The sequence below is a fragment of the Hemicordylus capensis genome, chromosome 2, assembly GCF_027244095.1.
Source record: "Hemicordylus capensis ecotype Gifberg chromosome 2, rHemCap1.1.pri, whole genome shotgun sequence".
Taxonomy (NCBI): domain Eukaryota; kingdom Metazoa; phylum Chordata; class Lepidosauria; order Squamata; family Cordylidae; genus Hemicordylus; species Hemicordylus capensis.
Window position 1 is genome coordinate 243,060,575 of NC_069658.1, and position 23,373 is coordinate 243,083,947.

At 46.8% G+C, this 23,373-nt stretch overlaps 1 protein-coding gene and 1 long non-coding RNA gene across 6 annotated transcripts in view; one reads left to right on the forward strand and one right to left on the reverse strand.

Moving 5' to 3' along the window:
* Positions 1–13,488, forward strand: LOC128347613 (uncharacterized). 2 transcript variants are annotated; one of them, XR_008317614.1, is made up of 2 exons: positions 1–2,069; positions 13,057–13,488. It is a non-coding gene; the product is annotated as an uncharacterized LOC128347613 (long non-coding RNA). The 2 variants fall into 2 exon arrangements; XR_008317615.1 differs by lacking the exon at positions 1–2,069 and adding an exon at positions 9,616–9,743.
* Positions 7,812–23,373, reverse strand: part of LOC128347512 (zinc finger protein 883-like) — a 26,067-nt gene continuing 10,505 nt past the window's right edge. The window contains exons 1-6 of one of the 4 annotated variants that reach the window (XM_053302402.1): positions 18,061–18,591; positions 16,731–17,246; positions 16,401–16,527; positions 15,007–15,089; positions 14,471–14,597; positions 7,812–9,633 (exon numbers count right to left, since the gene is read on the reverse strand). In XM_053302402.1, coding sequence (XP_053158377.1) covers positions 8,522–9,633; positions 14,471–14,597; positions 15,007–15,089; positions 16,401–16,527; positions 16,731–16,919 — 1,638 coding nt within the window. In that variant the 5' untranslated portion in view covers positions 16,920–17,246; positions 18,061–18,591 and the 3' untranslated portion in view covers positions 7,812–8,521. Of the gene's footprint in view, positions 9,637–14,470; positions 14,598–15,006; positions 15,090–16,400; positions 16,528–16,730; positions 17,247–17,743; positions 17,931–18,060; positions 18,592–21,220; positions 21,230–23,373 lie in introns of those variants that run through there. The other 3 variants (XM_053302400.1, XM_053302401.1, XM_053302403.1) reach the window with 3 other exon arrangements.

Below are 23,373 nucleotides of genomic sequence, written 5' to 3' on the forward strand. Positions count from 1 at the left end.
CCCCCAAAAAACGGAGCCAACTCTTCCAATAATGTAGTACCAAAAACGACTTCTAGCCCAGGTCTGTATAACATAAGGCCCAGGGGACAGATCAGGCCTGCAGGGACTTTTTTTGCTGGCCCCCAGGTAGGAATGCCTTGCAGCAGGACATTCCTAGGATTGCATGCCAAGAACTGCAGTCTGAAAGAAATTGTAGTGAAAGGAGAGGTATTCATTTGGGAGTGTCATATGGAACTTGACATTTGTTTGGGGCTGGCCTGGCCCCATTCCAGGAGCCCCACTGACTGAGCAGGGACAGGGACTATTTTATGGCCACGATCCTTGGTTAAAATTGTGGGTCTCTTGATAGGGGAAAAGATCCATAAGAAACGAATAATTTATTTCATTAATGATTTCAGTAATTAATTTTATTGAACTAGTGTGCAGTGAAAATTGATTACGGCTCTTGTATGCCAAGTCATGGTCAGTTCTGGCCTACTGGCACATTTGGGTTGTGCTCCCCTGGGCTAGCCCTTCCACCCCACCATGCCCCACACCTTTGCTGGGAGGTGTACAAAAAGCCAGGCTAGGGAGTCTGAGAGAGATAATTCCACAATCAGTGCTGCCTCCAATTACTTCTGGCAGACTCTCAGTTCCAGATGAACTGGCTGTAGTTGGTGAAAGCTTCTGCCACAGAAAACTGATGTGTCCTAAAGGTGTCGCAACATAAGAACAGCCCTGCTGGATCAGGCCCAAGGCCCATCTAGTCCAGCATCCTGTTTTGCACAGTGGCCCACCAGATGCCGCTGGAAGCCACAGGCAGGACTTGAGGGCCTGCCCTCTCTCCTGCTGTTACTCCCCTGTAACTGGTTCTCAGAGGCATCCTGCCTTTGAGGCTGGAGGTGGCCTGTAGCCCTCCAACTAGTAGCCGTTGATAGACCTCTTCTATCATTTGTCCAAACCCCTCTTAAAGTCTTCCAGGTTGTTGGCTGTCATCACATCTTGTGGCAGAGAATCCCACAAGTTGATTATGTGTTGTGTGAAAAAATACTTCCGTTTGCTGATCCAAAATTTCCTGGTAATCAATTTCATGGGATGACCCCTGGTTCTTGTGTTATGTGAGAGAGAGTATTTCTCTCTGTCCACTTTCACCACACCATGCATGATTTTATAGACCTCTATCATCTCTCCCCGCTGTCATCTTTTTTCTAAACTAAATAGCCCCAGGTGTTGCAGCCTTGCCTCATAAGCAAGGTGCTCTAGGCTCCTGATCATCTTGGTTGCCCTCTTCTACACCTTTCCCAGTTCTACAATGTCCTTTTTTAGATGTGGTGACCAAAATCTGTTGGCTTTGCAGCCGCCCAGCTACCCCTCTGGAAGATCCTGCTTGGCAACGTCTTGACCAGCAACTGCCTCTGCCTGTGTTGTGTTGGGCAGCAGGAGTACTGGCCAGGTTCAAGCAGGCCTCTCAAGAGCCCCAAACACTATCTGTGCTGGTTTTACTTAGTCTTTTTTTTGGACCAGTTAGGCTCCTGTAGTTGCCTTGCTGCTTTGGCTGATGGGTGGAGTTTTATTCCATAGGCGTTACGCAGCAACAAACTGATTCCCATAGATCAGGCCTGCTCAACTTAGGCCCCCCAGCTGTTTTTGGACTACAACTCCCATAATTCTCAGCCACAGCAGCCAATAGCCAGGAATTATGGGAATTGTAGGCCAACATCTGCAGGAGGGCCGAAGTTGAGCAGGCCTGCCATAGATACAGAATGGAAGAGCTACTGCTGAAAATCTGTGGGGCTATTCACACGCATAGGCAAAACCAGACTAAGGAAGCGCAACTTTCCCGGCAGTGGTGCAGCAGCAAACCCTGTAGGGAGCCCTGGCTGTTAGTGCGAGCACATTCTTACCCCTGACTAACTGATCGTGTGTCGGTGCTGTGTGGCTCCACATGGCACCTACACTCAAGTAGCCTCCTGGCCTGCGTCCCATAATCGTGCAGTGCATTGTGGGAGTTCCGGGCTTCCCAGCTCCAAAACCTCCCGGTGACTGTCTGGGTGAGCGCAGCCAGACCACAAGGATCCTCTCTGGGAAAGGTAAGCATTTTAAGGCTTCCTCCGCTGCAGTGTGGAGCCCCTTCTCCATGATTGTGAGAAAGGGCTCTGTGTCTCCCTGTTCTAATATTCGCATCCTGACATTGGATAGGCTTGTGCTGACGCTTTAAATGTCCCATCAATGTTCTGAAAATATTCAGACCCATGTCTTTCAATTATAAATTGTTAACATAGTTATGTTAGGAACACAGGAAGCTGCCCTATACTGAGAGACCATTGGTCCATCTAGCTCAGTATCGTCGACACCAGGGGTTCTCAATGTTGGGTCTCCAAATGAATCCCCAGCCCCAGTGAACTTTGGTTGGGGATTATGGGAGTTGAAGTCCAAGAACATCTGCGGACCCAGTGCTGAGAACCCCTGGTCTACACAGACTGGCAGCGGCTTTTCCAAGGTTGCAGGCAGGAATCTCTCTCAGCCCTATCTTGGAGAAGCCAGGGAGGGAACTTGGAACCTTCTGCTCTTCCCAGAGTGGCTCCATCCCCTGAGGGGAACATCTTACAGGGCTCACATGTGGCCTCCCATTCACATGCAACCAGGGCGGACCCTGCTTAGCTGAGGGGACAAGTCATGCTACCACAAGACCAGCTCTCTTCTCCATTAAAACTGACTTGTTAATTCTTATGTCAATGTAAATAGTTTTTGGAAAGATTATGTGCCCATCTAGCATTCGTTTCAACTGAGAAAAAAATCCACTGAGACAGGATGCAGTGAGAAGAAAGTGGGGTGGGTGGGTGTGGGGGTTCAAATGACCTTCTGCCCCCCAAGCCTCTTGCAGTCTTAAATAGGGCACACCCCTCAATCTGGCAACCGAACATACCTCTACAATCCTTTCACCTGTGGTGTGTGGTCCACTTCCAGTGGTCTAGTGATCTTGCTGCTGTGTTCTTCGCTTTCCCCACACTCTTTCTTTTTCAGAAATGCTTTTATGCTGTATATTTGCATAACCAGACCTGCACAGCCACCACATCTGTAGCTTAAGCGGGGGGATGCAGTGGGGATGGCTTTACCTCTGAATTCCTCCTTGGGGATGACTGCCTTCTCCCCCCATCCTACCCCAGCCCCACTTTTAAAATATCTTATTGGCGCATGTACCTACATAAGAACATAAGAACAGCCCTGCTGGATCAGGCCCAAGGCCCATCTAGTCCAGCATCCTGTTTCGCACAGTGGCCCACCAGATGCCGCTGGAAGCCACAGACAGGAGTTGAGGGCGTGCCCGCTCTCCTGCCATTACTCCCCTGCAACTGGTACTCAGAGGCATCCTGCCATTGAGGCTGGAGGTGGCCCACAGCCCTCCGACTAGTAGCCATTGATAGACCTCTCCTCCATGAAGTTATCCAAACCCTTCTTAAAGCCATCCAGGTTGTTGGCTGTCACCACATCCTGTGGCAGAGAGTTCCACAAGTGGATCACGTGTTGTGTGAAAAAGTACTTCCGTTTGTTGATCCTAGACCTCCTGGCAATCAATTTCATGGAGTGACCCCTGGTTCTAGTGTTGTGTGAGAGGGAAAAGAATATCTCTCTCTCCACTTTCTCCACGCCATGCATGATTTTATAGACCTCTATCATGTCTCCCCACAGTCGTCTTTTTTCTAAACTAAAAAGCCCCAGGTGTTGTAGTCTTGCCTCATAAGAAAGGTGCTCTAGGCCCCTGATCATCTTGGTTGCCCTCTTCTGTACCTTCTCCAGTTCAACAATGTCCTTTTTAAGATGTGGTGACCAGAATTGTACGCAGTACTCCAAGTGTGGCTGCACCATAGTTTTGTATAAGGGCATTATAATGTTAGCCGTTTTATTTTCAATCCCCTTTCTAATGATCCCTAGCATGGAATTGGCCTTTTACGCAGCTGCCGCACATTGAGTCGACACTTTCAACGAGCTGTCAACCACAACCCCAAGATCCCTCTCCTGGTCCATCACCGACAGCTCGGATCCCATCAGCATATACTTGAAGTTGGGGTTTTTCGTCCCAATGTGCATCACTTTACACTTGCTAACACTGAACCGCATTTGCCATTTTGTCGCCCACTCCCCCAGTTTGGAGAGATCCTTTTGGAGCTGCTCACAATCCGTTTTGGATTTCACTACCCGGAAGAGTTTGGTATCATCTGCAAATCTGGCCACCTCGCTGCTTACCCCTGCTTCTAGATCATTGATGAATAAATAAAAACCACCGGTCCCAGTACAGATCCCTGGGGGACCCCACTTCTTACTTCCCTCCATTGTGAAAACTATCCATTTATACCTACCCTCTGTTTCCTGTCTTTCAACCAGTTAGCAATCCACACATGTACTTGTCTCCCTATCCCATGACCGCTAAGTTTCCTCAGGAGTCTTTGATGAGGAACTTTGTCAAAAGCATTTGGGAAGTTCAGATATACTATGTCAACTGGATCACCTTGATCCACACACTTGTTGACACTCTCAAAGAAGTCCAAAAGGTTGGTGAGGCAAGATTTACCTTTGCGGAAGCCATGCTGGCTCACTCCCAGCAGGGCCTGTTCTTCTAGGTGCTTTACAATTTTATCTTTGAGGATGCTTTCCATCAATTTGCCTGGAACAGACGTTAGGCTAACCGGCCTGTAATTTCCCGGATCGCCCCTGGATCCCTTTTTGAAAATCGGTGTTACATCAGTGCTACACAAGCCTGAACACTGAACTCGGGTTCTGGGGATTCTACCACCTACGGCCCTCAGGTCTGCTACTTTGTGTTGAGTGCATGGGGGGTGGGGGTGCCTTTATCCCTGTGTCCTTCCTCTTATGGGAACTGGATCCCAGATCTGACAGTGCATTCACACACACACACACCTCAGTTTGCTTTACACCCTTACAGGAGTGTTGACATGTGTCTGAGGAAATGGTCCAGCAATAAGCAGTGTTTTAGTCCTGGAATTTGGAATAACCTCGGAAGCCCTAAAGAGGGGGAAGCATGGCAACTGCATTTTACTCCCAAGAGATTCCAATACAGGCTCTCCGATCCATTAAAATCAGGCTGACTGCAGGGTTCATTCCCAACAGCCTGAGACATCCCTCAGATTCTGTCTCCATTGCTCAGATCCCTCCAGGGAAAGTGTGCAACATTCCTGCATCCTATCCAGGGGCGGAGGGAAGCCCCCTAGCCCCGCCTTCTGCATCTGGTGTCGGATGCTAAGCCCCGCCCCTGCATCTGGCATCAGATGCAGGGTGTGTGGCTGGGCCACAAGGCGCAGCCCATGAGGGGCGGTGGCTTGGGTTCTTGAAACCCATTCGCTGAATGGTGGCTCCACCCCTGATCATATCTAAATGACCCAATCTCCTCTTGGATTCATTCTATTGCCCCAGGGAGATTGGCTCTTTTGTCAGTCTCTATAGAGGTTTTCTAGCACCTACATAGGAACATAGGAAGCTACCACATACTGAGTCAGACCACTGGCCTATCTAGCTCAGTATTGTCTTCACAGACTGGCAGCGGCTTCTCCAAGGTTGCAGGCAGGAATCTCTCTCAGCCCTAGTGAGCTAGGTAAAACATTCAGGGAAACCCACTCACATTTCTTAAAAGAGTGTGTGGTAGCCAAAAGAGTGTGGCAGGGAGTAAGCAAGCTGTTAGAGTGGCCTGATTTGGAAAAACAGACTTGGGAAGAACTAACATCGGGTTTGAGCGATAGAACCTCCTTTCGAGGTCCCAGAAAGAAACCTTCAAGGAAACGGGACGGAACGGGGGCCCTCATACTAGGGAATTGGAACGTTCCCCTTCTCGTAATCAGGTTAGTAAACCTGTATGTCATTTATGCAGTGCTCCTGCATAGGAATAGGGAGGGAAGATGCGACCAAGAGGTTCACGCAGATGAGACAGTAAATCTCTTCTGGAAAAGTTTGTATGCTTATGTGCAAAGAGACAACTGTATCTCTTCTAAACAGCAATGGGACAAATTGTGGAAATGGATGTCGAATGTAACCCCCCCCCCCGATTACCTGATGTGCCTTGAAATCTCCCACCCCCGAGTTACAGTACTACCTGCATGTACTTCATAACCTTGTGGGTTTCCAAATCCTTGTGTGTAAATTTTTGTAGATATATCATGTACAAACAACCACTTTGTATATAATTGTGCTTTGGCAACGTACTGTATGCTTTGGTAGTTTGTTGGTTCAATAAAAAAATCTTGTCCTATCAAAAAAACTTGTCCTATCTTGGAGATGCTGCCAGGGAGGGAACGTGGCTCTATCCCCTAAGGGGAATATCTTAAAATGCTCACACATCAAGTCTCCCATTCAAATACAACCAGGGCAGACCCTGCTTAGCTAAGGGGACAAGTCATGCTTGCTACCACAAGACCAGCTCTCCTTCCTGGAAGCTCTTTTTGTCTGCTCCTGGCCTCCATAGTTTTCCTACTGGATCACCCATTAAGAGGAATGGCTTAGCCCATCACTCCTTTTGTGTCCCCCAAATCACCATCCAAAACCAGTTTGGTCATTTTTGCTATCAAGACAAGCATATCCTTTGGTTTGTCTTTTCTGACAATAGAAATACATTTCTTGAGCCATTTTGAGCCCTGAGCCATTTTGGAAAAGCGTTATATAAATCAGATAGAGAGATTTAGATGTTCAGTGACTCACATGAACACTAAGAACATGTCTTGGACCCCATAAAAAGGACCCTCAAAGCCCATCCTCACTCACTCTGATACTGGCAGCACACCCCATTTTTGCTCTACTGGACACTTGGATAGGTGATGACTTTCCTTCATTCCCCTTCCCATTCCAAGTATGCTTGAAGATGTATGTATGTGTGAATGTGTGTGAGTGTTTAAGGACCAGCCAGCCTAGCAGCTTTCCAGTCTATCTTTTACTAGATTAATGGGAAAGGCCCCTTTCCCTTGGGGAGGACAGAACACTCTGCCCCAGGATGAGAGAAGAGTCTCCATGGGGACTCTCAAACCAAAGATCTGCCCCAGGAGGCAGTTTGATCCTTTTGGGGTTTCACTGCCCAGCCATAGGCCGATTCCAAGCCAGACTTCCCTGGAAAAGATTCTGATCCTGTGTCTTCCCCAGTTTTAAGCAACTCCAGTCACCAGAACCCCTCCAAAATGGATCCCAGTAATTTAAGCTCTCATAACTTTGCTCCAGTCATCCATTCCCTCTCCGATGTCCCTCTGGTAACCCAGGGACAGCCACTTCCACTGATTTTACTTCCCAGAATGCAACACTCAGTGGTGCTCTTACCCCTGGACTTTGGGGCCAAAGTCCAGGCCTCCATATCCCCTGGGGCCCTCCCAATCCTCTTTAGCCTGTCCTGGGTGGTGTGGTCGCTACTGGCCCTCACTGTGCTGGGCGGCCGAGTGAGATTATGACCTGTGCCAGGTGCTTTACTGACAGGCGGGGGGAGTGGGGAAAGAAATATGTGAGATGGAAATATTTAAGTTGTGTGTTGAAATGTTTCTGCTTATTATTATTATTACATTTATATCCTGCTCTTCCTCCAAGGAGCCCAGAGTGGTGCACTACATACTTGAGTTTCTCTTTGTCTAATGACAGCCTCAAGACGAGGAGGCATCCTTCCCTCTCTCAGAGAAGCACTCATTATGTTTATCAGACCCTCTTTAATAATCTGATTGTTAGATAAAATAAGCCAAGTTGGGAAAGGGTCAAGGGGACAGCTGGTAGGACGTACAATCTGAAGCAATTAAGCTAACTTTAGTGAATGGAGCTGGTATCAGTAAGTAATCTAGCTTGGAGCATCAGTATTATGGACTGGTGATATCAATGTATATTCATGGCAAGTTGGGCTGAGTAATCTCCAACTATCAAAGTCCAAGATCTGACATGGTTTGTTCAATAATTAACCTGGATGCAGCAAATCGATTCATATTCCTGTCGAGAAGGGGGTTCAGCACTTCACTGAAATCTCCTCCAAGGATAACATCACAGTCATATTCACAAATGTGAGATCTATTGAAAAGTCAGGATTGTCTGAATTTGGCCTTAAATATCACAAAAGGTGAACAACTGACCATTGCCTCTAACCTTTGTTAGGAGGAATGTACCCTTTCCATCAAGCAATGTGTCCAAAATAATTACGTGAAGCTTTTCATTAAAAAACAATTTAACAGCCCAAGCTTTGGAAGAGATGCTAGCTAGAATAATGTTACCCACCCAGGCTTTCTGAATACACTCAGCCACTTTCAGGTGGGTTTCCTGGAGTACGGCAATATCAACTTTCCCCCTGGAAGAACTTGGCTCCATTTTTTAGGTGCTGAGAGCCCTCTGACATTCCAGGTAATGATCTTAAGGTCATCCATGTGCAACAAAATGTAGGCCAAAGTGTGCCATTTTGAGCACAGTGAAAGACAAGGGCTATGAAAGGAGCAGAGTATTATCATAAGCAATCAAGGAATTATCCAGAAGGTGGGATGGTTTAACACAGTAAAGGATAAACCATACCATTTATATGGTTTCAACAAGTGTGAAGCTTTTGATGAGAAATCAGGTTTGTACTGTGTCTGAAGCCCTTTCCACACTCCAAGCATCTATATGGTTTCTCTCCTGTGTGAATCCTCTGGTGTGAAGTGAGATATGCACTTTGACTGAAGCTCTTTCCACACTCCAAGCATGGATATGGTTTCTCCCCTCTGTGAGTCCTCTGATGTGAACTCAACTTTGTACTCTGACAGAAGCTCCTTCCACACTCCAAGCATTTATATGGTTTCTCCCCTGTGTGTATTCTTTGATGTGAAGTGAGATTTGCACTTTGACTGAAGCTCTTTCCACACTCCAAGCATGTATATGGTTTCTCTCCTGTGTGAGTCCTTTGGTGTGAAGTAAGATGTATATTTTGACTGAAGCTCTTTCCACACTCCAAGCATTTATATGGTTTCTCTCCTGTGTGAATCCTTTGGTGTGATGTGAGATATGCACTTTGACTGTAGCTCTTTCCACACACCAAACATGTATATGGTTTCTCGCCTGTGTGAGTCCTTTGATGTGAAGTCAGCTTTTCACTTTGACTGAAGCTCTTTCCGCACTCCAAGCATTTATATGGTTTCTCCCCTGTGTGGATTCTTTGATGTGAAGTGAGATTTGCACTTTGACTGAAGCTCTTTCCACACTCCAAGCATGTATACGGTTTCTCACCTGTGTGGATATGTTGATGTGAAGTGAGATGTGACTTTTGAATGAAGCCCTTTCCACATTCCAAGCATTTATATGGTTTCTCTCCTGTGTGAATCCTTTGATGTGACATAAGTGAGTCAGTTTTGTGGAATCTTTTCCCACACTCCAAGCAACCATATGGTTTCTCTTCTGTGTGTCTTTTCCTCTGAGGTTGGAAGCTGGATTCAGAACTGAAGTTCCTCCTGCTGAAAGGGCAAAGAGTTTTCTCTGCTACTTTCTCCTTCTTTCCCTGGATTGTGACTATATGCAGTTCATCATGCAGAGAAGCAGGAGATCCATCCCAATTCTTCTGTTTGACTTCAATTTTTATTCTTTGCTGTTCCCTCTGTGTTCTTCCAGAACCTCCCAACAATCCTCTGTGGGTTTTCCCCTCATTCTCACTCTCCCAACTGGCACCTGCTGGAATGAAGAGAGGAAACTGATCAGGGCTGAGACAGCTTGGTTATCGTTGCATCATGCTATACAGATGTCTGAGCAGTCTTCTGGGCTAGGAAGGAAAGCTGCAAGTAAGGGGGGGCGGGGGGGCAGGTTTACCAATGGCTGCTTCTGCAGCAGTCAGACTTTATCACCCCACCCCCTTCAATTGAAATGAGCAGTGCAGGTTTCAAGGAGCGTTGGCGGTATGGGATTTGGAACTAAGGGAGCCAATGTGGTGTCATGGGTAAAGTGTTGGACTAGGATTGAAGAGACCTGAGTTCAAATCCCCAACTAAGCCACGAAACTCACTGGGAGACTCTGGGTCAGTCTCTTTTCTCTCAGTCTCACTTACTGCACAGCATTGTTGAGGATATAAGCATAACTGTGTAAAGTGCTCTGAGCTTCTTGGAGGAAAACCAGAATATAAATGCAAATAAGCAAATACACTTGCCACCATTTTCAGCCAAGAAGGAAATATATGGAATGGGAAGTGGTGGTCTTGGCTGGAGGAGAGGAGCACCTGTGACTCCTGAAGTGAAGGGCAATTTTACTCCTCCAAACACCATTTCACCCATAAAGTTGGTCACAGTTAGTTTTGTCACATTTTAAACCCGTGTTATGCAGAACAGTATGAGGACCAGAGTCCTCCACAGAAACACTGTGAGTGACAACAAGAGGCCAGAAAGGAAATGTATTAGTAGGAACATGCTATCACGCTCCTGATCATAACACTGGGACCTGGACCTGGAGAAGGAAATCAGGGAGGCATCAGACGGAGAAAGAGCTGTAATAATGGGTGACTTCAACTTAGACTAGGTACATTCACATGCAGGTAATGAAGAGGCCGAATTTCCAAATACGCTAAATGACTGTGCCTTGGAACAGCTGGTCATGCGATCGACCAGTGAGAAAGTGGCCTTGGACTTAATCCTGAGTGGTGCTCAGGACCAGGTGTGAGATGTCAGTGTCATGGAACCATTAGGAAACAGTGACTATAGTGTGATACAATTCAGCATATACGGACTTCAGAAGAGCAAACTTCTCTAAAACGAGGGAAAGAAAGCTGAGAGGGGAAATCAGGAGGATCACTTTGCTCCAGATTGCATGGAGTTTATTTAAAACCACAACAATAGCAGCCTAGTTAGAATGTAGACCCAAACCAGGAAAAGTTACCACCAAGTCCAGGAGGACTCCAGCATGGCTAACAGGTAGAGCCAAGGAAGTTCCAAAAGGGAAGACTTTCTTCAGAAAATGGAAATCACACCCACACGAAGAGAACAGAAAAGAAATCACTCTGGCAAAATAAATGCAAGGAGACAATAAGGGATACGTAGAGAGAGTTTGGGGAACTTTTAGATCATCGTTCTTCATTGCAAGCCCCCAGGATCGCTGCTGGTAACCCCAGGCTTTTCTCTTCCTCTGACCCCCCACCCCCCCTCCTGTGCCCTCCGCGCCTTCTGCCTTGTCTTTTGAATGCTGCCAGGTCTTTTGAAGGAGCGGCAGCAAAGACCAGAAGGTACCTGGCAGCACCTTCAGTGTGCGTCCTTCCCTCTTGCCGCTAGGGCACACACTGCTGGGGGGGAGCACTGGGTCAAGCACAGACCCACAGCAGAGGGAGTAGGGGCATGTGCTGGTGGCCCCCACCAAAGAATCAGTGAAGATTTCGCCAGAAGCATCAAGCATTAATAAAAACTCCTTTAAATACATCACAAGCAGGAAATCTGCCAGGAAGGGGGTTGGACCTTTGGATGACAAGGGAGTGAAAGGAATGATTAAGGAGAATATGGTGACAGCAGAGAAGCTGAATGACTTATTTGCATCTGTCTTCACGGCAGAGGAGCATAGGCCCACGCATGAACGGAGATTCTCAGGCCTTCAAACTGGGTGTGTGGGCAACAAAATGGCACATCCAGTTCAGTGTAAGCAAGTGTAAAGTGATGCACGTTTGGGGCAACCCCCAGCCACCTCCAACTTCACATATATCTGATGAGGGCTGTGCTGTGGCTGACTGACCAGGAAAGGGATCTTTCGTGGTGGCCAACTCATTGAAAGTGCCGACTCAGTATGTGGCAGCTGTAAGGAAGGCAAATTCCATGCTCGGGATCGTTAGGAAAGGGATTGAAAATAACTTCTAATTTCATAATGTCCTTATACGTTGGTGCAGCCACATTTGGAGTACTGTGAACAGTTCTGGTCACCATATCTCAAAAGAAACATTATAGAATAGGAAAGGATGCAAAGGAGGACAACCAAGATGACCAGGAGCCTAAAACACCTTACTTATGAGGCAAGGCTACAACAGCTGGGTCTTTTTACATTAAGAAAAAAGGCAATTAGGGGAGACATGATAGAACTCAAAAACTAAGCATCATGGGGAGAGAGATTCCCCCCCCCCGCTCACAATACTAGAACCAGGGGCCATCCCATGAAACTGAAGGCCAGGCACTTTAGGACTGACAAAAGGAAGCACTTTTTCACACAGCATATAATCTTTCTTTATATATAATTTTCTTAAACGTACCATTCGCTAATCCCATGCATGGCAGCTCTCGCGAGAGCTTGCAAGCAGCTGCCAGATAGGATAGTGATGGGGAGAAAATAGCGATGCCGGCTGGGGGAGGCAGCAGCGGGCTGGCCTGGCCGCAGGGAGCAGGAGGCGGCTGCGGGCCGGGCCAGCCGCAGGAAAGAGGCAGCCGGTCCTGGGAGTTGGTGGATGGGTGGGAGGAGGTGGTGGACCGGCTTTCCAGAAAACCAGAAAAGCGCTGGGCAGGGGAGAAGAAGCAGGCCGGCTGGCAAGTCTGGTCGGCTGGGTGGGGGAGAGCGGGCCCCACCAGCCAGACATCGTGTGTGTGTGTGGGAGAAGCAGGTGAGGGGGGAAGAAGCGGGCGGCGGTGGGGAGGAGAAACTGGCAGGCCAGAAAGCCGGGACAGCTGGCGGGTGGGTAAGGGGGAAGAAAAAGGCAGTGGCGGTGGGGGGAACAGCCGGAGGTGCAGAAGCTCTGCGCCTGGTCCAGCTAGTTAACTAAATAAATTCTAAAATAAATTCTAAATAAATAGATTCTAATAAATAAATTCAAAATAAATTCTGCCATGGGATTTGGTGATGACCACCAGCCTGGATGGCTTTAAAAGGTGCTTAGACAAATTTATGGAGGACAAGTCTATCAATGGCTACTAATCTGATGGCTATAGGCCACCTTCAGCCACAGAGGCAAGATGCTTCTAAATGCCAGTTGCAGGGGAGCAACGGCAGGAGAGAGGGCCTGCCTTCATCTCTTGCCTGTGGGCTTCCCAGAGGCATCTGGTGGGCCACTGTGGGTAACAGGAAGTTGGACAAGATGGGCCGTGGGCCTGATCCAGCAGGGCTGTTCTCATTTATTTATTTATTTATTTATTTATGCAGGGTCGTCAAGACAAGCCACCCTCACATACATCAAAGAGCGAACACTATAGCACATCAAAATCCTGAATTAAAAGTTGTTGCTCTCCAGCCAGGAATATTTCCACCCTTGACTAAAAGTATTAGTTTATGAAATGCATCAATCACTGGACCGAGTCACTATCAGACGCTAAAACCACCTTCTGACCAATTAAGCTGATCAAATGGACTTTCACATTTGGCATTCCCTTTATTGTCAATGCTACAATTTGCAACCATTTTAGACAGTGCTAACATTGGCCCCTAGACCACCTTATCTAGCAGCTGCATCTCCCAGAACGCAATGGTTTTTCAATATATTGCAATTATACTAATTGAATGTATTGCTTTATTTTCCCAATTCCCTGTCAATGTGCAATTTCTAATTCTCTTTTTAATAAATTTGATTGATTTTCATTAGAAGCTTGCCTTGCCTTCCCTTCTGTATGGCTTTTGCTCCCGCTGCAGAGATGAACGCTGCGAGATGACAGTCCAAACACTGACATGCATGTTTAGCTCATAACAGCCGAATTTCCTCCCGGATACTTATCCTGCAAGATTTTGAGACCTGCTTGACAGATGGGGCTCTGGATTTCGAGGCCTCCATTTGTAGGCCCCAACTTCCATGGCCCAATATATATTAGGTAGGGGAATGTCTAGCTCTCATCTTTTGCTCAGGTATGGAGAATTGTGTGGAGGCTGAAGGGGATTCAACATAATTCTTTCCTCATAGCCAGATTATTATCAGAAACTTAAATGGACCCAGAAGCTCTGAAGGGGTTGCGTATAAGTCATAGATTAAATGGGTGTGAACAACCTGGAACTTAATCCAGACCAGAGAGACCTCTTTGGACACGAGCAGAAGATATGCTGTACACACAGTCTACCTATGCACAAAATTGGTTCACAGCCTTGATTCAGGTGCAGAGCCCAAATGGGGACTCTCCTCTGGTGGAAGGCAATTCACAGGACTTGGCTTACAATCTGCTACATGGGAGGAGTGTCCTGTTCCATAGTTGAGAAGAGGAACCTTCTAGAACCAGTCACTACATGGATCCCAGATGGTAGAGCATCTACAGAAGGTCTCCATTTCAGTCTCTGGCAGCATCTCCAGGTAGGACTGGGTAGGACTCAGTGCAGAGAACCATGAATTAGATGGACCCATGCTCTGACCCCAAATAAAGAAGCTTCATATCTTCAGAGTCTGTCCGATGAAATCTACCTTGGGGTTTCCTCCACTGCCTGATCCTCACAAGAACCCTGTGAGGAAGGTTAACCTAAGAGATTGGCTCACATTGGTTCTCTTATCTGCACCATGCTCTCACCAACTTCAGCAAACCAGACCCATAACTCTTTTCCTCTTTCAATCTCCCCTTCAGTGAAAAAGAGGGAGCCTTACCCACAGAGGACACATTCTCATAATTCTCCTCCATGACTGCCCTGTGCAGGGCTCTTTGGTCTGGATCCAGCAGAGCCCACTCCTCCTCCGTGAAATGCACGGCCACCTCCTCAAAGGTCACCGGACCCTGGAAGAAGAAGATTCCTCTGTAGGGTCATTAATTCTAGGTATATACTACTTTTCACAAAAACTTTCAAAAGGGTTTACATAGCAAATAAAAAGAAATGGAGGAGGGAGGTGCCCTGTCTCAAAGGCCCTCCAATTGTTACAAATATAAAAATAGACACAAGGGAGACACCAAAGGGGCAAATATCTGTCCTCCTGCTAAATATTTGACGGCCAACCCTTCCAAAGGCTCTTCCTCGCCCTATTAGCCAGATTAGAGCCTTCACAGGTGGCCTTCACAGCCCTCTTATCCGGCAGTCTTGACTGAGGCCAAAGGAAAGAGAGATGCTTTCACACCCAGGGGATGTGGGGCAGACAAAGGTGATCTGTTCATTCCCTGTCCTTCACCCCCCCAGTGACCCATCCCCTACTTGATCTGGTTGCACTGAAGCCTTTTCCGCTCCACCGGCAAGAAGAGATGGCCAAGAATCCATTGGATCAATCAGTCCAGTACCTGCAAATCACACAAAAGTGATGGAAAGACGTTGGTGCATGAAATACAGAGACAACTATGTATACTTGGGCGGCGGTGGGGGAATCTTCATGTTGGCTTAGTGCACAATTCAAAATATGGATTCTGATGCATATGGCAGTTTTTGAGCTGAAAACTGCCACAACTTTTTAAATTGTAGGAGAGGCTGGAAAAAAGGTTCCCCTCCCACCTCCATGCACACAGCCAAAACAAATACTCAGGTGAGCATGAAAGCAGGGCTAGGAGTTCAGGTGGCCTCCCTCCATCATGTGCATCTGGCAGTCAAAAGGATGAAAGGAGAAAGAGGGCAGGGAAAGGCCTGAGGGGAGAGTTGCAGGGGTCATTCCCTCTCTGGGTGAATTTCTTCATGCAAAGATGTGTAATTCCAGCTCACTTCCAGGTCTTCCCCTTCCAGAAAAGGCAGGCAAATGCTAGGACTTGTGGCGGGTGGCCGTCCTGCCTGGAGGCTGCAGAGCAAATCCTTCAGTCTGGGGTGGCAGGTCACACAATGCAACAACCTTGCCACCCATCTGCCCTAATAGGTCCTCCCCTCTGGGGACACTCCTGGTCTTAGCCTCCCCTTGAGCTCCATTGAGTGCAGCACTATAGAAAACCGAGACAGACATGATAAAATCTTTTGATGGAGGCACAGAAGTACATTTCGGGAGGGTGTGTGTGTGAAAAATCTCTTTCCTGCAGACCAAATCCTCCAACTTGGGGTCAGGGATCTATGCAGCAGAGCAGCCCACACACATCTGCCCAAATAATTTCTTCCCTCTGCACACTCTCCTGCTCTCAGTCTTTCCTTGAAATCTTTTGAGTGCAGCATTATAGAAAATAATAATGGAATCAGAAAAAAATATTGAGGGGGCATACAAGTGTGTCCAATGCACCTCTCCTTCAAGTAACCTCAGGGGTCCAACAGTGGGAGAGGAGGTGGGAACACTTGCCCGCCCTGTTGCCCAACCTTGGCTGTCATCGGGAAGGAGAGGCTGATGGGAAAGATGCCAGCCTGGAGATCTGATGATTTCCAACAATGTTTCATCCTTTATAAACAACCTTTTCTGTTTGGGTGCACATTTATTTTTAAGCTACATGGAAGAAAAAGTATCTCCCATAGTCTTTGCAAGTACAGGTTTGGATGTATAAGTATTGAAACAAAACATTTAAAAACCTTTTTGCAAAAGGCTAGAAGGCAGCATCCTCCTCAAATAGGTTCAGAGAAACATCAAAGCAGACCGTGTATTTCGAGGATATTTGAGCAAGAGGGAGATCACGACCATCCCTCCTTACCCAGAGAGGTGGAAGCTCCACCAACTTCCTGAGAGGTCCACCTGGACAGCAGCCTCCGTTTGGCATCCAATGGGGCCCTCTCTGCCTCGGAGAAATCAGGAGCTGCTTCTGACAATGGTCCTGGAATCTGAAAGAGAAAGACAGCAAACAGGAGAGCTAGAGATTAGGACAAGAACGGTGCAGAGCAAGGCCTGAGGAGGGGTTGGGTGGGATGGTCATCTCCTTGAGGGATTCCCCAGCTGCCTTCTTGGACAACCAATGGTTTCTTCCAGGATTGCTCAGCTCACATTCTAGGCCTGTTGCAACACCCAGGATGTACCACTCTCTTACCTGCTGCTCTTCCTGCCTCTTCTCGTCTGCCTGGCTCAGGAGGAAACCTTCTGTCAGGGCCACCACCCGGGAACTGGTCTCTGCTCCACATTCTCTGACCCTGCTCTTCATCTCCAGTGGTAGGGTGGGCAGGAACCTTTCCAGAACTACCAGGTCTGTGATCTGATTTTTCATGTGTCTTTCTGGCATCAGCCACTGACGGCAAAGGTTGTACAGCTGGTTGCAAATCTCTCAAAGCCCTTTGGCATCCAGGAAGCAGAACTGTTTGAAGCGCTGGCACTGTATATCTGAGTTCAGGATGTCCCCACTCAGGATCTTCTATGTGGTCCTTTCCCAGAATTCCCCACTGCTCTTAGCCTGGGTGGCATCAGGGATTTTTCCTGCTTCAGGGGCACTAGATTCTCTCTCTCTCATCTTTAATTTGTGCTCCAAGGCAGCCTCCAACAAGATCTAAAGAACTTCTTGTTCTCTCTTGAGGGATGAAGGTTTCTGACACCCAGATTCCTCTTCATGAACCTTCTCCCCATACAAAAAAGAGACAAATGCCAGGGGTCAAAGAGCAAGGCAATGTGTTGGGGAGGGAAAGGAGTGGGTCTTACCTTGAGGGCTACAGAACAAAGCCCTCAAAGTGGTTTGACCCTAATAACTCCCACCATACTCCTCCTCTTGGCCCTCTCTACAGCCCCCTCCCAACACAGCTACATTGCTTCACTCTCTTTCCTTTTCTGCATTCCCCACCCGGAAAAGTGTAGGCCCGTGGTTTCTCTGTACAAGTCTCAGGAAGACAATGTTGAAGGAGGTGGGCCAAAGCTTTGACTCATGAATGTTCTTTAGCGGTTTGCCCCTCTGTAGGGCAACAAACAGGAATAGCTTGAAAATGAATGGAATCAACCCAAGTGAGCCCTTGGCTTGCTGAGAAGAGGGAAGAAACTCCCTCAGCTGGGAAATGGCAACACAGAGCATCTCCCTATGGGATGAAAGGGACAAGGGCGGGGTGGTGGTATGGATCAAACCTGCTCCTCTCTCGCCCACCCCCACTCCGGACTTTTTAAGTACCCAGCAACACCTCTGAGAGCAGGGAGGGACTAGGGAGATCAGACTTGCTCCTCTAAGCTTGGCGCCCCCTCCCCATCAGCCTTACTCGCCTGCCCTTTTTTCTTCCCTTCTCTACCTCGATCTCTCACTCACTCCCGTCACTTGACCACCTGGTATTCCACCCCCCCCACCAACCTTCCCTGTTTGTGGCCATCCCAGGCCCCTCCCCGCAAATGCACCTAGGACTCACCAGACCCGCCCCCCCACAAGGGGCGAGAAAACAGGAGTCACTCACCCCCGCCCCCGAGATGCCTGGAAGCTCCAGCTAGTTCATGCAGTTGCGTGTTCAGGAGCAAGAACGTGGGGAGCCTCTGCTCCCTCGGGCATCCAGGCCAACGAATTGCACCAGCCAGCAGCAAGACGGGGAGGTGCTTTTGCTCTGCAAGAGATCCGATCCGCTCCCCCAAGAAGGATAGAGTAGGAAGGAAGAAGATAGAGTGTCTTCTCACGGTCTACACATTATGCGGCTAATGCGCAAACGGCGGATGGGAACCAGAAGTGGCTGCTGTGCGTCTCTCGTTTTCCTCTCTCTCTCTCTTTGGTCTGGAAAGGCAGGAACTGGCGGAGTTCCTTGGACTTCAGGGCGCAAAGAGTTAGCAGGGCAGAATTGGTGGGGCGGGTGAGTGGACAAAGGTGGGGTAGAGAGGAGGGCGGGGGAGCGTGCTCTTTGAGGAAAGCTGGGGGAGCAGAAGGAAGGAAGGAAGGAAGGAACCCAGCTCAAGTTCCGCCAGCATCTCGGACCCGGTGTAGTAACACTTTGCCATAATCATCAACGAACGAGTGGTACACTATGCATCTGAGCATGCTCCAAAGCATTGGAGCATGCTCAGTATGGTTAAATGAAGCTCCTTTTCGTTTTCTGCCCAAAACCCCTATCAGATTTTCATTTCTGATTAAAATATCAAAGAGATGCAATCCAGATTCTGCAAAAAAAAATCGCATGTGAATTGATGTGCAATTATCACTCGTTGATGATTATGGCAAAGTGTTACTACACCAGCTGCAGAAGTCGAGCCCAAATGCTCTAGTCGGATCCTCCTGCAGGCTTCTTTCCAGGATGCTCATTGGGACTTGTCGTTCTCTCTTCCACGCCTTTGGGTTATAAAACGAGGCTTGCTTGACTCTGGAAAGAAATGGCCAAAGAGGAGAGAGCATAAACTTAAGGGGGCGGCGGGGCTCAAGCCAGCCCCCCCCCGCCCCCGTTTCCTGGCAAGTGGCAATGCTCCCCACTGACTGCCAGAGAGCATCAGCAAACCCTCATGCTGCCAAGCTCATCAATCAGCCCTGTGTTGTCTTTGTAGCAACTCCTCAAGTTCTTAGGCTGCCTGTTTTTATGGATAAGACAAACAATACGGCAAAGACAAGACAGAGAGCAGGACTTTCAGCAGGCAGGGGGTAATACTGCCTGTGAAGAAACAATGTAGAAATAGGCTGGAGAGAGAGAAAGAAGGACTAACAGGACTGGTGGAATCCATAAGAACAGCCCTGCTGGATCAGGCCCAAGGCCTATCTAGTCCAGCATCCTGCTTCACCTAGTGGTCCCACCAACTGTCTCTGGGAAGCCCACAGGCAAGAGGTGAGGGCATGCCACTCTCTTGCTGTTGCTCCCCTGCTGCAACTGCTACTTAGAGGCATCTTGCCTCTAGAGCTGGAGGTGGCCGATAGCCACCAGGCTACTAGCCATTGATAGACCTGTTCTCCATGAGTTTGTCCAAGCCCCCTTTAAAGCCATCCAAGTCAGTGGCCATCTCATCTCATGGCAGATAATTCCATAGATTAATTACGCACTGTGTGAAAAGAGTTTTTTCTCAGGCACAATTTAATGTTCCCTCGGTTGTATTAGAGGGACGATATAAAAGAGTCCCTCTAAGGAATCGTTCCTGCCCTTGTGGTGTAGGCGTGGTTGAGTCAATAGCTCATGTTTTGCTTCACTGTTCCTTTTATAAATCAATTCGTTCCATTTGGATTGAGCCTTATATGAAAAAATGTTCTGAGCTTTCTGATGATTATCATGTTGCTTTCTTTCTAGCAGATCACCAAGAGGAGACTACTTACAGAATTGCATGTTTTTGTGCCGTGACGTGCAAAATAAGATGCTTGCAAACTGGGGTTTAAATTTATTTTATTTGGCTTTAGATTTGTAATTGTGTACTTACTGTTCAGGTGCTGTTTTGTTTGGTCATTGACCGTAAATAAAATAACTAACTAACCCCCTATCCCCCATTCTTATCCCCCTTTGGGGCCATGTTCAACAGGGCCTCAGTTCAACAGACTGCCAGGTCAGAAACACAAACTGTAGTGAGTTTGGAGAGGCTGTTGAATGTCCTCTCAGGGGCCTTTCACTCTACGATTCTCTGATTAAAAGGATAAAAGCTAGTGGTAACTGGTTTGAGCAGTTTGAAATGACCAGGCAAATGTCTTCAAAGATCAGTGAGCACGCAAATTGGGGTGCAAATTCCCCCAGTGTTTCCTCCCTCCCTATGGAATGTTCTCCTCCCCCTCACACCCGGCCGGCCCGCTTTATTGCTCTCCCCCCGCCCCCCGTGATACTCTACCTTGGGAGCTGATCAGTTAAGTGTATTGGTGGTAGCTTCAGATCATAAAAGTATTTCCTTGTGCAATCTAACTTTGCAAAATCACTGCCACCAGATGTGATGATAGCCTCCACTCTAAATATATTTTCAGAGGGAATTAGACACAAAAAGAGGGAAAATATCCAAAACCCAGAGTAGAATAATATCTTGATCCACCAAAGTATCACCAAGTAGTAAGCAGGCAGATTTCTCCTGAACTCTTCCTTTTTCTTTTGTAGGTCTATCAAGGGCTGTGATGATGACTAAGTGGAACCTCCCTGTTTATAGACACAATATACCTTTTTGGAATTTTCCAGATAGTGATTTATAGATGACTCATTACGTTCAGCGTTACAGGGTATTGGCTCCTCAGTGTGTGAAATAATCAGTACTTACAGAGTCCTGAAAACAGCGGTGTGGTATATTGCAAGAGTTAGGAACAGTATTGCGGAAATCAAGTCTGAGCTGGAAGCATGGTTACCTCCTGGGAATTGACTTTGGGAGCATTGGCTCAAACAGGAATGCCTATCTTGCAGTTTTCTCTCAAGCTTACTTTCCCCAGCCCCGCCCCCACCAATTTTGTGTGTGTGCTATTTGTACCTGCACAGACGCATCTGCAGCTTTTTGAGGGATTACAATGGGGTTGATTTACCTGTGTGTTCTTCCCTGCAGCTATCTGCCTTCTTCCATGCCCTTTAAAAATAATATACTAGCTGATCTGGCACAGAACATCTGCACCCCTAGTTGCCACCACTGCCGCCTTCTCCCCCACCCCCTGCTGCCACTGCTTTTTTGCCTGCCCACCCCGGCTCTTCCCCCGACCCATCTTCTCTGCCCACCCCTGCCCTCTGTCTTCTTCCTTCCCCACCCACCTCCCTTCTTCCTTCCCCACCCGCCACCATTTTCTTTGGCTGGGCAGTACCATTCACCGCCATTTTCTTCCCCTCCCACTCACCACCATTTTCTTCCCCCCAACCGTCCCACAGCTATTCGGCAGCTCTTTGAACTCTTGTGAGAACTGCCACACATGGGATTAGGTATGCCATAGAGAAATATTTATTTTATTATTTACATTTATATTCTGCTCTTCCTCTGAGGAGCTCAGAGCAGTGTACATGGCTATTTTTATCCTCACAAAAGAGAATGTGCATAAATGCACTCGCAGCTCAGATGCTGAAGGTTCTTCCACTTACAGACATACAACATGCTACTTTGTGTTGGGTCTCTTTATCCCTGTATCCTTCCTGGGGATACCCACCTAACCTTTCCCCATTTAAAAAAATTCTTGACATATATATGTGCACACAGGTCCACAGGCAGAGCCTGGCTTCTTTGTGGCTTGTGAAGGGGCACCTTCTTTAGATAGGTCTTTCTCAGTGAGTAAAAAAAGAGCATTATTTGTTATTTAATTTATATACCGCCTGACTCTAAAGGCTCTAGGCAGTACACAAAAATAAAATCTCCTCCCAGTCCGTTGCACTGAATAGCCCCGAATGCAGTATTTAGAGAGGGAGAAATACTCTTGTCTGCTTTCTCGACATCATGCACAATTCTATATGCTTCAACCATGTCCACTCTTACAACCCATTTTTCTCTATGGAAAAAGTCAACTTTTTTGGAAATTTAAGATTTAAGATTTAAGATTTTTCATTTTCTTTTCCATCAAATAATAGAAATGAAGAAGACTATTCCTAAAACTAGGACAAAAGGGTCCTGTTTGAAGGACAGATGTACCTGCTAAAAATAGGTGTTAAAAAAACTAATGGTTAGAAAAGAGGCTTCAAATAATTGAAATTATATCTCTGCTTGTTACCATCGTGTGCCTCTACAGAATTGTTTTTATGATTATTTATTAAGAATTTGATGTACAACAGCAAAAGGAAAAAAATTACCAAATTAAATGTAAACTTTCCAGGATGTGTGCATAATTCACACGAATCCCTCTCATATCCCTGCATCCCCCGCCCCATTATAAATAATATAAAACAAAAGATTATATGCAGAGGCTTCCAAATAAGGAAGGCTTTCCAAGTCAGGGAACAGCACCTGAGGAGAGTCACTAAAAAGCATTATATGCATTGAACTATTCTATTTTAGTATAGTTGTGTCAAAGATTTTCCCGGTGTGTAAAATATCTGATGGATTATTTTTTTTACTAGGGAATTCGTTTATGGCATATTATTTATATTGATTTGAAGTACAATGTTTTAAGGTAGTTCTCCGAGGGCCTTACAGGAACTGAACGTTTTATTCCCTGTGACAAAAATCTCAGTTAAACCAACTAGGGAATAAGAATTTTGCCCAGCTTCTTGGTTGTAAGAACCTTTTCTCTTTAGGGAGAACAACTACAGGCTTATAAAAAGACAAAGCAAACGGAGAAAGCTATTATTGAAAGCTATTATTTATTTGTTATGTAAACATTTTAGTTTGAATCAATTGAGCTACTGTTTTTATTGGTAACTACCATATTTTTATGTATGTGTCTGGACTTTTATTTTCCCTGTATGCAGACAATTTGATGTTATCTTTACTTTTTGGCACATCATTCATATCGATCTGAAGAACTTTTTTAGAGGTAGTTTCCTGAATGCCATACACGAGCATAACTTTTTATTCCCTATGATAAAAATCTTAGTTAAACAAAGCAGGGAATAAGGACTGGCCATTTCAGCTTTTGTCTCTCTTGCAGATGGCCATTAAAAGAAGAAACTTTCATAAAAGACTACTTTTGGATAGGGACTATTAAGTTGGTAAAACGATGTCTTAGAATCAATTTTTTCAAACAGCTGTGGGGGAGCTTAATATGGTGTCTTTGCAAACAGATAGGTTGAGTGCAAAGAAATCTTTAGATCAGGAGGTATCTCAGACTGATTTAGGGACTTATACCCAGACAGTGCTGGACAAGGAAATACAATCTGAACAATGCAACTCCTCTCCGCAGGTTAACTGTATTGATATTCAGGTTTGTGTACCAG